At 38.1% G+C, this 13004-nt stretch overlaps 1 protein-coding gene across 1 annotated transcript in view; it reads left to right on the top strand.

Annotated features, from left to right (window-relative positions):
• The window catches only part of Megf8 (multiple EGF like domains 8), an 85534-nt gene that overhangs the window by 2160 nt on the left and 70370 nt on the right, over nt 1-13004 (top strand). Inside the window, exons 2-4 of the mRNA XM_071663563.1 lie at nt 2180-2413; nt 7000-7746; nt 10420-10670. Coding sequence (XP_071519664.1) covers nt 2180-2413; nt 7000-7746; nt 10420-10670 — 1232 coding nt within the window. The remainder of the gene's footprint in view (nt 1-2179; nt 2414-6999; nt 7747-10419; nt 10671-13004) is intronic.

Genomic DNA, 13004 nt, shown 5'->3' with positions numbered 1-13004 from the left:
TGATGGACACGTTATACTCGATAAAAGTGAATTAGACTAAAGAAAAATGATTTAGAGTATTACTTTTTTTGTCTCAATGATAAATGTGTGGGCTATGATGAGTAAGGAAAATTGGGGTAAAAGTGGAATGCTTTTGGAAATCGATAGAACTTTCTAAAAACTCCCCTGACATCCCATAATAACCTAAATCTATTATATGTTGGTTGTTGTTTGAAAGATATTTAATATTTATGGCAATTTTCAATCATTTGTTGGAAATTTATCAGTTTAGCTTCACATCATTTCTGGCTGAGACTACACAAATTGACTAACGGGAGACTCTAAATGATTTAACACATGGTAAAAGCCTATTTCCGTTCATTAATTTTGGATGTTGAGTGAATTTGTTTTTCAGTAAATGACAAAATGTTAACAATAAGGAAGATATAGTGTACATGGACCCTAAAGACTCTTATTGCTCTGAAAGACAAAAGCTGAATCTGCTAGCTTTAGAATATAGACGTAATAGGGGCGATAAGATTGTGGTAAACAAGTTCATGAACAATACATGATAAAAAAAGGTTTTGCCATATTGAAACAGCAGTGTCAGTATTGGAAGGGCATGCTTTGAAGTTACATAAGGAAGGTCACAGATTAGATATCTAAATACACTCATGCAGAGAGTTAAGGATATACGAACACTATATCATATGAAATTGCTTAAGCTCCATTGGTGAATGCCTTCATGCACCTCCAGGATAAGTTTTGGGAGTACAATATCAACCAAATTTTTTATGTCAAACTATGATTTTCATATAGAGTTATCAACCAGAGCAACAGTTTGGCTATAGAGGAAACTTGACAGGCCTACCTAAGTAGCTAAATGGTACTATGGTATTTAGGGAATATGGTAGCAATTAAGAAGCATGAAATTGAGAATTATATTTCCTTGACAAATATTAACCCCTTAACTCCGTGCTTGGCTTTAATTTTCAAGCCTCTGAGTCTTAATGTTTTAGGGTGTTTAAAGAATTTATTTATCCTTGCAGTTTCAAGGATATTCATATAACAATGAAGGAAATTATTTCTGAAGTATATTTCATACACTAATTTCACTCTGATAATAATGCATAGAAGTTTTGTGGATGTTTCAGCACAATTTGCTAAAAAGTGTTGGAGTTAAGGCCTGAGTGTCAAGTGAGCTGTTTATATCGAACAAGATATGTTATTGAGTAATGACTATAAAGTGAAAAATCCGTTAAAAGAGATCGTTATAAACATGATTTCTATGTACGTGTGTTCTTGATAGTGTGAATTCGTACACTAGCAAGTGCCTTAGAATGGCTTACTTTGGTACCAATGATGGCTCTGTAGATGTCATTTTGGCATTTTGTAGATAAAACAAAGGCATTGCTAATATAGATACCATACAAAACTAAATGTAATCAACAGTCGCATGTTTGTAGGAGCTTGTTCATCATCATTGCCGCTCTCTGACATTGTCCCTACACCTTCCTGGCCTGCTGTCCATCATTACTGTTGTGATGGTAGGAGAAGGTATTCCAAGTGAATAACCCACAAGTCCCTGACACTTGCCTACTTCACCCTATAAATTACATGCAGCAGTCAGTATTATCACCTTGAGTGCTTTACCTAAACATGCACTTGCAGGCCACATTCCAGACATAAGTGCTTTAAAATGTTCTCCTAATCAATTTGGGAGATAGTGAAAAAAAGAATGTCCGAGATCAAAATTATGTTGGACTAAACACAGCTGGCTTAGAAAATGTAAAGAAAGATGGTGGCAGACATGTTTCTTTATTTAATCGAAAACTTAATCCTGGCTGTTAACTTATTGGAAATTTCACCTTTGTTCATGGGAATTGATATGGCTATGTGATATTTTGGTATTACCTCCCTTTCATATTTCCTGCTTGATAACTGTACTGCTCTGCAAGCAACACAAGCATTTTATGGGAAACCTTTCTAATGTAATTTTATGTTTTAAGTACTGTATTCAGATTTTAGCTGTCTCTTGGCATATCATGGGTTAAAGGTGGATGATGAGATATTGTAGCACTGTCATAACATTCCTCCCCATCCTCCAAACAGGTAAAGAATGTGGTATGTATGCTTTTGGTGACAGGAAACTTTATTATTGTTCAGAAGTAAGCTTAACAACTGCATCTCTTTATTTCAGCTTCTTCACCTGGCCAGTACATAACACTCAATATCACCAACATAGAAACGGAGTGCTCCTATGATCACATATATGCTTATGATGGGGAGACGTATAACTCTGTTTTGCTTGGGGTGTTTTCAGGCAAGACTATACCCCCTCAAGTCACAGCCAGCTCAGGAGCTATGTTGATTCTCTTATATTCTGACACTAACTATGCCTTGGAAGGATTTGTAGCTGAATATTTTGTTACAGGTAAGATTTCCCATTCCAGGGCTTCTGTTTTATGTTGTAAGTGCTCAAATAAATGGTTATATCTGTAATGTTATGGTGGTTCTATATTAATTTTCTGAGATCACTGGTCAAATGGCTAACAAGAAGGAAGTTTTTGCCTATTTTTAAGAGTTATATAAGTTATTTCACCCTCATTAAGAAGGAATTTCTTGCAAGATGCCAAAAGGACAAAGAACCAGATAAATACAGTTCAAGATTTAAAAATCCATATTTCTTGGGACAAAACACTGTTTGGTTTCTTGAAATATACCAGTATTAGAAATATGGGCTTGCAGGTAGTGTTCAAAATATATTGTAATCTTAACAGGGTGGTTTTTATACCTAATGCTGGTTGAGTGTTGTTTACATGTAGTAATGTGTAGATTTGTACGCCAAAATTGTAAGTAACAAAGCATATCTTTGTTAATGCAGATTGTCACCCCTTTCATTTTACTCATCATCAATCAAAGCAAGTGTATTAGGGTGCTATAACCCTCAGTCTCAGCAGCCACTCATTAACTTTTATTTGCCTTCCTTGTGAAATCTGTTAGCTGGCCAATGATGGCTATTCAAACAAAGGATGAGTGATTGGAACAGCTTGGAGGCTTCAGTAAACCTATAGTAGGTATAGAGGGACTTTATCTTTCCGCATAGTGCTCCTTCTGCTCGGCCACCGAACCCATTGCATCCCTGTTTGTCTCATCTTATGCCCTCAAAAATAACAAGAGTGCTGAATGAATTTATTAGATGAGCGAGGTTTCCCGTTTTCATTTAGTTGAAGAGGATAGTAAAATAGAAATGTACAATGTTGATGAGAAGTGAGGAGGATGCACTTGTAGGAATAGGAGGCAAACCCTTTACAGGATCAAATGTGAGTTTGAATATGTTTGTTTGGTTAAGAGGCATTATTTATAGGCCCAGTGTGTATCCATTTGATGATTGTTTTTTTTTTTATTTTGCTTTGTCGCTGTCTCCCGCGTTTGCGAGGTAGCGCAAGGAAACAGACGAAAGAAATGGCCCAACCCACCCCCATACACATGTATATACACACACGTCCACACACGCAAATATACATACCTATACATCTCAATGTACACATATATATACACACACAGACACATACATATATACCCATGCACACAATTCACACTGTCTGCCTTTATTCATTCCCATCGCCACCTCGCCACACATGGAATACCATCCCCCTCCCCCCTCATGTGTGCGGGGTAATTGTTATTTTGTGATTTAATTTATAAGAAAAAGTAATAACATTGATAATTTATGTACATTTCTTAACCCTGTCTTTCATAGGAAAGATCACCAAGGATTGCTTTATGCCTCATATAAGATTTGATGGCTACTACCCTCATTTGAATTCCCAGTTAATGCATGATTCCTACTCTTATCCAAACATGTCACAGGCAGCATAAAAGAGCCTGTTAAATTGTCGTGCATCACAGTCACTTACTAATTGTTAAAGAAAGTGTAACTCTCTCATTATGACGAGAAGCAAGATTTGCACACTTACAGTTATAGTCATTCATAGAATGAAAGGGAACTTCTGTGTAGTGTGTATAGGTGTATGTAGCATGAAGTCTTTCATGGAAAAAAAGTTTTTTCATACTTTTCCACAGTTTCCCATGTTGGCAAGGTAGTACCGGGAACATGTGAAGAAGTAGCCTCTCTTGCTGAGAGGAACAGCTAGTGGTTTGTATGATCACTTCTCGGTGGAGATGAGTGTGAAAGTTTATAGTGGCATTAGGAAAAGAAGAAACAACATGGATGGGAAGAGGGTCATGAAAGCACATGAGCTTGGTTAAGAGGCTTGTATGCAGAAATACCAAGAGAAAGTGGTTGAAGAATGGCAGAAGAAGAGTGTAAGCAAAACTAGGGGAGGGGACAAGGAATGGAAGGTATTTAGGGAACCATTGTTTTCATGTGTGATTATGCAGCATGTGTAAGATGGGATGTGGGCTTTTGAGAAAGGGCATTGAGTGTTGGGTTGAGAAAATTGAGCTACAATCATTCGCACTCCTCCCTGCAAGGGAGGAGTGCGAATGATTGAGAGATGTACTGTACAAGGAAAATTGGCAGGAAGTCGAGAGGTAGGCATGGGACTGAAAAAGAGGGCAATGAAAGCTCATGTGAGAGAGTATTGGTAAACTTCAGGGAGAATACGAAAATGTTTGGAAGTATATGAATGATGTGAAAACAAGCAAGCAAATGAGAGCATCAGTGAAGGGAGTAGATGAGCAAGTTGTAACAGGCAAAGGAGAGGTAAAGAGGAGATGGTGTGGGTATTTTATAGGATTGGTGGTTTAAGAAGGGTAGCAGATGTGATGTGTTTGGCACATGGAGATACACAGGACGTGAGAGCCCTGCTGAATCATTTGGTGAGAAGAGGTGGTGGAACTGTTGTGTAAGATGATATGCGGCAAAGTGGTTGGACCAAATAGCATTACATTTAACTTTCTCAAGAAAGAGGATGATACTGTTGTTGATTGGTTAGTCAAAAATTTAGTTTATGTATGGCTCAAGGTGAGGTGCGTGTGGACTAGTTGAATGCCTGTGTTGTGCTATTACATAAAGGCAAGGGGGACAAAAGTGAATACCAGAATTGCATGTTTACAAGTCTTTTAATTGTACCAAGTGAATTGTATGGGAGAATAGTGAATGAGAGGGTAATTGCATGCACAAAGCATTAGATTGGGGATGAGCAGTGTGCTTAAGGATTAGGAGAGGATGTCTGGACCAAGTGTTTGCTCTGGAGAATATATGTAAGAAATATTTAGAGAAAGAGAAGGATTTGCATGTGGCATTTATGGATCTAAAGAAAGCATATGATATGGTTGATAGAGACTAATGTAGGAGGTGCTGTATATATATTTGGTATGGGAGGAAATCTACTAGAAGCAGGGAGGAGTGTTTTTATCAAAAAAGTAAGGTATGTGTGCGAGTAAGAAGAGAGGAGGATGAGTGCTTCTAGGTAAAGGTGGGTTTATGTCAAGGCATTTTATGTCACTAGCTGTTTAATCACTGTATGGATGGGATGATGAGGTGTATGACACAGTTCTGGCAGTAGACTTGAGAGACACTGCAGAAGTTTGGTTGTGTGTGAAGTGAAGAATTTAAGATTTGTTGTGAATGAAAGAAGGGTTATGAGGATTTTCCCAGGGGAAGGGATTCAGGTTAGTTTGAAAATGCCAAGTTGTAGACATAGCATTGCGGATGGAACTATTGGAGCTGAAGTGAACCATAGGTTGGGTTGATGGGCGATTGTCTTGGATGCATTGAAGAGCAGGTGAAGACAGGACAATGTCTATTAGGACAAATATGGGTATGCTTAATGGTATTGTAGTCCCAATGGTGCTGGGGGTTGTGAGCCTTGGACCCTTAAATACAAAAGTGGAAAAGGATGGAACTGTTGCTAATGAAATTCTTGTTGATATGTGGTGTGAGGCACTGATCGTGTAAGGAATGTCAAGGTAACAAAGAGGTATGATAGTAAGTAGAGAAGGATTGAGAGGGCTGAAGGGGATATTGTAAATTGGTTTGGACATATGGAGAAGATGAGTAAAGAGATGTGAAACTCGCTATGAGGGTATATCTGTTAGAATTGTAGGGAACAAGGGGGAGAGGGAACATAGTAGGAGATGAAAAGATGAAGTGAAAGAGGCTTTGAGTTATTGGGCCCTGAACATGCAGGAGGGTGAGAAGAATGCGTGGGATAGAGCATATTGGCTTAATATGGTATTCAGGGGGTGATCTGCTATCGGTGTGCTGAACCAGAGAACATGGAGTGGTTAGGGGAGACCATGGAAAGAACTGTATGGATTGGTTATGTGTAGGGGACTCTGGTTGAGGAGCATTATTCATAAAGGCTAGAGACTGGATGTGAAGAAATGAAGCCATTCATCTGTTCCTGGTGCTAACTTGCCACATGGGAAACAGCTAACAAGTACTTTGAAAAAATTGATGTTTTATTTGATGAGGTGATTCTTGTTTGAATATCAAGAATGTTTTATTTGATGAGGTGATTCTTGTTTGAATATCAAGAACGTTGTGGAAATGGGTCAGTGGGTCAGTACAGATCAGCCCATGGAACACATTCTTATTTTGTTTGTAATCATATGCATTTTAATTATGCGAGTTTGATTTATGCACACATTGTATGGGAATGCAACCCATGCCTATATCAGGAACCTTCATTATAGCTCCCTACATGTCTCAGAATGCATTATTATGTGTCCTTTTTTAGTGTAGAGTTAAGTGACCTTCACATGTACTCATAAGATTATTTTTCACGTTTTCTTCACCTATTGAATGTTTTGATACTTTCATAATTATGATTGACTTTTATAACCTGCAAGTGATTGTATCTTCACATTCTCATTTTTTTTTAACTCTAACAATGAAAGATGTGGGTGCTTTTGCTCCTTTTTGATTCAGCACACCCATTATTTTGCCATTTGGTTTTGTTTAGATGTTGCTCCAAATGCTATGTACACAGGAGTAATAGTTTTTAAATCATACCTTGCACAATAATATTCTTTTTTTACTGATTGCAGATTGTCCCCTCAACTGCTCATCTCATGGACGTTGTGAAAACCACAAGTGCATCTGTGATGAGAAATACACTGGTGATGGCTGTGAACTTCACCATTGTCCAGAAAACTGTGGAATGGCTCACAACCGTGGTTACTGCCATGAACCGCTACAGTCCCATGGGCCAAAACCAGTACCATACTGCCTTTGCAATAAAGGATATTTTGGTGATGGCTGTTCTCTGAGTGCGTTTGACACAGAAGGTGATACATGGCACTGGTTGTGGCAAGGTGGACCTCCCATGAATGCCAGAACAAGCCATGCCAGTATTTACTTACCTCATCTAGATCGCCTCTATGTTTATGGAGGGTATAATCTCAATAAAGTTTTGGGTGATCTCCTACTCTATGACTTTAGCACAAGTTTGTGGGTTAATGTAAGTGACCCATCTAGCCATAGTCACCTGAAACACCGTCTCAACTCTCAGCGTACTGCATGGCAAAAAGGCATGATTGAACCTCTAATGACAAATAGCTTCCTTCTCAAGAATTTAACTTTTTCTGTTATTAGCAACAACACAGTTAGTGTCAAACTCAGTAACCGTAGAGATGATGCTTCAAGAACACGACGTATGATCACATCTAGTGAGGAGTCGAATCATACCCCTGCTGGCCATGGTCCGAGGGGAGTAAATCCAGGCGCTAGATATGGTCATGTTATGGAGAGATATGGTCAGCATTTCGTACTCTTTGGTGGAAGATTAACTTCAGGTAAGTAACTGAAAAATTTTGCTTTTGGGGAAATAAAGATAGTGATTATCCAAAATTTTGTATGGTATGTATAGAGGTAATTGAAGACATTGAAATGTCCTCAGAGGCATGTAAAATAAGATATTGGGTGTGGAAAGAGTATACACATGCTGGAATGAAGATCTCAAGAATTTGATTGATAAACACGTTCTCAGAAGATAGTGATACAGTGAACTGGAAGACCTGGTATGGAAAATCTGAAACTTCAATGAAAGAATGAATAAAAGGAATGAAAGAAGGCAAGTGAGAATCTTAATGAAATTTTGAATGGAAATTTAAGGGAGAACAGAAGTTAATATTAAAAAGAGATAATTATCATAGGTTCAGAAAGGAGGTATTCAAGAACATTAAGTTGTGCTAGAGAGTGGTTGAAGATTACTTGTAAGGGGATGAAGTTTGTAACATGGTGATGGACTACTTTAAAGATCTGATGTATGGTGCTGACTCAAAGTAATATGAATATTATTTGATGGGATTTAATGTTAAGAGAGTGCATAATAAGTTTGCGAAGGAAGAAGACATTATAAAGGAGAAGGTTAGAAGAATTGTAATCTAGCTGAAAGATTGAAAGGCTGTTGGCTGGGAGGATGATGAATGAGGTGATTCACTGGGCGAGACAGTGGCTTGCATGTATACGGAAAACTTATAATTCAGCATAAAAACTGGTTCATTCTTGGTGATATGAAGGGAACAGTAATGATTGACCCATGCTTAAGGGTAAAATGAGTGAAAATTAAAGTTATAGTATTGAATAGAAGTATAGTATGGTAGATAGGATTATAATTAATTGTGGCATGGTAAAACTGGATTCCATTTAGGTGAAGAACAAGGAGTTAGGGTATGTGGATAGTGGGTTGACCAAATATTTGCAAGTTAAGTGTTGTAGTCAGTAAATCTCTAAGGAAAAGAAGTATAAGCGACATTTTTGGATCAAGAAAGGGAATTGTGCATAGAAGAGTGAAAAGCAAAAGATATAAAGAAGACTTATATGTCTGTAATTGTTAAGTGATCTGATTCTTTCATATTAACCAAGTTAGAGGAGGAGAAGGGTAGATTTTGATATTGTTCATTATTCATTTCACATTCAGTACACTTCGTAGGCTTCTGTTTTTCAGATACTCTCTAAGATGAGAAGAATTTGCTGATAAATGTTTCATGTAAATGAATTGTTGCTGGTATAATAGAGGAAATTATTTTTAACTGAAATGTTTGGACAGAATCATGTTGGTATTATTGAAGGAACTCCTCTGTATCTTAGGAAAGAAACAGCAATTGTTATGTTTTTTATCTTACGTGTTCAGAATTAGCAATGCTGCTTATTAGGTAGTGTGTTTCAGTGTTACCCACAGAATTTATGTTCTTTTGAAATCATTGAATGGGTACAGTCTTGTATTGTACATTTTGGATAATTAAAAAGTTATTACTAAAAGATACAATTTCTTTAAATTTTCAGTTCTGGTTGTAAATTAATGAAAGAGCTTTCATGTAGATCTTTTGACATCTAAAGAGTGAATGGTTATCTCAGGGTGGAATGAGAATATTTCATAAGTTTGCTATGTAGTCCTTCACTTCTCTTATACAAGGTATTAGAATTTTAAAGTTTGTAGGTATCCCAGAACCATTCCATTTTCTTTCCCATGATGTGGAACACCACTTTAAATTTTCCCATTGGATCTTGTGCCCATGATGTTCATTTCTGCTGCATTCATTTAGAACCAGCTATTTTCATTGTAATGTTTCCTGTTTTCCTTGAACCTCAGTCTTCTTTACTCATTCCATAGACCCAACCTGCAACCAATAAGATGTGCCTTGAGTTATTTAGGCATATTTACTGATAGGAGGGGAAGGGAGCCTCTTGTCTTTTTCCTTCAAAGCTTTGGATTGTCATCAGCTGTAGTAGGTATATGATTCTGACAGCAAGCTATGAGTGATTTATAGGTTTAGGATTACAGCATTTTAGTTTTTGTATTCTTTGTATTCTTTGAATTCTACTGTATCCAGTAGAATAACTGGAGTTATCCAATGCTTTAGGGGCTGAGTGACTGATAGAAATTTCTAGTAGAGTACAGTTTACTGTGGTAGAGCTACACTTGGATGGTGCCTGCAGAATCTTCCTCAAACAGATCAGCAACTAATCATTTCCACTCCTTCATGTGTCCAGGTCCCAGTAGCAATTCTTGAAACATTTGTTTAAGAAATCTGCTTGCTGCCTTGTCATATCACATGACTAAGGCTTGTACAAAAAAGATAGTATTTGAAATAATGAAATATTCCACATTCATTGTGAAATTCATGTTTTATGACAAAAGGAAATTTTTTATGATATTCAGTGTGGGAAGTGTGTATAAGAAAAAAGAAGACTGGAACATCGCAGGATTTTCCTCTTCCTTCCTTTGTCTTGCATATTTGTGTAATAGTTAGGTTGGTGGACTGCCTCTACAAAGCAGAAAGCATGATAGTTATACATGTCCTTTTGAAATTGGTGGGATCTGATAAGGGACTGGAGGTTGAATGAAGTCTTTAAGCATAAAACTAATGGGAAGGTGTTTGTTTTCCACACCACAGCAGAATGCTGTCCTTGTTTTGTTAAAGCCAGATTTTTTGGATTATTGATGTTTCACTTTTCATTGCTAGGTAAAGTAAGCAATGAACTGTGGCTATACAACACTACGTTGGATAATTGGCAGCTCATAGAGGACAAGATGCAAGATTCTAGTGATGAAACCCAAGTGGAGGATGACAACAAACCCCCTGGGTTGATGTACGCTACTTTGACTCTCGTGAACAACTCTTGGCTTTACCTATTTGGTGGTAGCCTTGAACATGGAGAGTTTTCAAACCACATGTACAAAATAAACATGGATGGGAAAAGAGTATGGGAGAGGGTAGGTGAATTGAAACTAGTTGTACTATTTTTTCTTTTTTCATCTCATGTGTTATGTTAAGTATAAAAGATGTGGGTTTCAGGTGTAATGAAAACATGCTGTTCTGAGATAAATTGAGTCATATCAAGCTGAAATCATGAATTGTAGTTTCAAACTATTTTTATTATTATTATTATACTTAGTCGCTGTCACCCATGTTAATGAGGTAGTGCAAGGAAACAGATGAAAGAATGGCCCAACCCACCCGCATACACATGTATATACATAAACGCCCACACATGCACATGTACATACCTATACATTTCAACGTATACATACATATACATACACAGACATATGCATATATAAACATGTACATTTTTATATTTGCTGCCTTCATCCATTCCCGTCGCCACCCCGCCACACATGAAATAGCACCCCCCCTCCCCCTGTGCACGTGCGAGGTAGTGCTAGGAAAAGACAACAAAGGCCACTTTCGTTCACACCCAGTCTCTAGTTATCATGTGTAATGCACCGAAACCACAGCTCCCTTTCCACATCCAGGCCCTACAAACTTTCCATGGTTTTCCCCAGACGCTTCACATGCCCTGGTTCAATCCATTGACAGCAAGTTGACCCCAGTATACCACATCATTCCAATTCATTATTCTTTGCACGCCTTTCACCCTTCTGTATGTTCAGGCCCCGATCACTCAAAATCTTTTGCACTCCATCCTTCCACCTCCAATTTGGTCTCCCATTTCTTCTCTTTCCCTATACCTCTGACACTTATATCCTCTTTGTCAATCTTTCCTCACTCATTCTCTCCATGTAACCAAACCATTTCAACACACCCTCCTCTGCGCTGTCAACCACTCTCTTTTTATTACCACACATCTCTCTTACCCTTTCATTGCTTACTCAATTAAACCACCTCACCACATATTCTCCTCAAACATTTCATTTCCAACACATCCACCCTCCTCCGCACAACCCTATCAATAGCCCATGCCTTGCAACCATATAACATTGTTGGAACCACCATTTCTTCAAACATACCCATTTTTGCTCTCCGAGATAACATTCTTGCCTTCCACACATTCTTCAACGCTCCCAGAACCTTCACCCCCTCCCCCACCCTGTAACTCACTTCCTCTTCCATGGTTCCATCCACTGCTAAATCCATTCCCAGATATCTGAAACACTTCACTTCCTCCAGTTTTTCTCCATTCAAACTTACTCCCAGTTAACTTGTCCCTCAACCCTACTGAATCTAACAACCTTGCTCTTATTCACATTTGCTCTCAGCTTTCTTCTATCACATACTTTACTAAACTCAGTCACCAACTTCTGCAGTTTCTCACCCGAATCAGCCATCAGTGCTGTATCATCAATGAACAACAACTGACTCACTTCCCAAGCCATCTCATCCACAACAGAATGCATACTTGCCCGTCTCTCCAAGACTTGCATTCACTTCCCTAATCACCCCATCCATAAACAAATTAAACAACCATGGAGACATCACGCACCCCTGCCGTAAACCAACATTCACTGGGAGCCCATCACTTTCCTTTCTTCCTACTCATACACATTCCTAACATCCTTGGTAAAAACTTTTCACTGCTTCTAGTAACTTACCTTCCAGAAAGCATCTCTATCAACCCTATCATATGCCCTCTCCAGATCCATAAATGCTACATACAAATCCATCTGTTTTTCTTAGTATTTCTCACATACATTCTTCAAAGCAAACACCAGATCTACGGGAGGTTATTATTATTATTCATTACCAAGTAACTGATAGTCTTATGACCTGACACAAGATGCCAGTTACTTGGTTAATGGGAGGGAGAACATCTTCCCATAGGTCAAAAGCTGTGACCTATCTGCATTGGCTGCAGGAGGAAGGAAGAATATAAGGGGTGCAAGCAGAATGTTAAGAGGTTGCTAGAGAAAAGCAAAGAAAGAGTAGGTATGGATTTTGGAAGAAAGGTGAGTGAAAAGTTTAGGGAAAATAAGAAAATATATAGGAAGGAGATGAAAAAGGTGATATGAAAGGGAAAAATGTAAGTGAGAGAAGTAAAGAAGGGGAGTAGCTGAATCAACTATAGGAAGGAAAAGGAAGATGGAATGAGTATTTTGAAGAACTGACGAATCTGGGAGAAGGTGAGACAGCAATTTTTTCATGCAACGGTATAGAGGATAGAAGGAAAAGGATAAAAGTGCATGGTCTTGTAGCAAAAAAGGCCATAAGGAGGTTGAAAGTAGGAAAGGCACCTGGAATGGATGGGATTATGGCTGAAATGTTTAAGTATGTAATTTAGCATGAAAGCAGGTTGTGCCTGAGGATTG

This window comes from Panulirus ornatus, chromosome 7, assembly GCF_036320965.1.
Source record: "Panulirus ornatus isolate Po-2019 chromosome 7, ASM3632096v1, whole genome shotgun sequence".
Lineage (NCBI taxonomy): Eukaryota > Metazoa > Arthropoda > Malacostraca > Decapoda > Palinuridae > Panulirus > Panulirus ornatus.
This window is presented reverse-complemented; position numbering and strand designations above follow the sequence as displayed.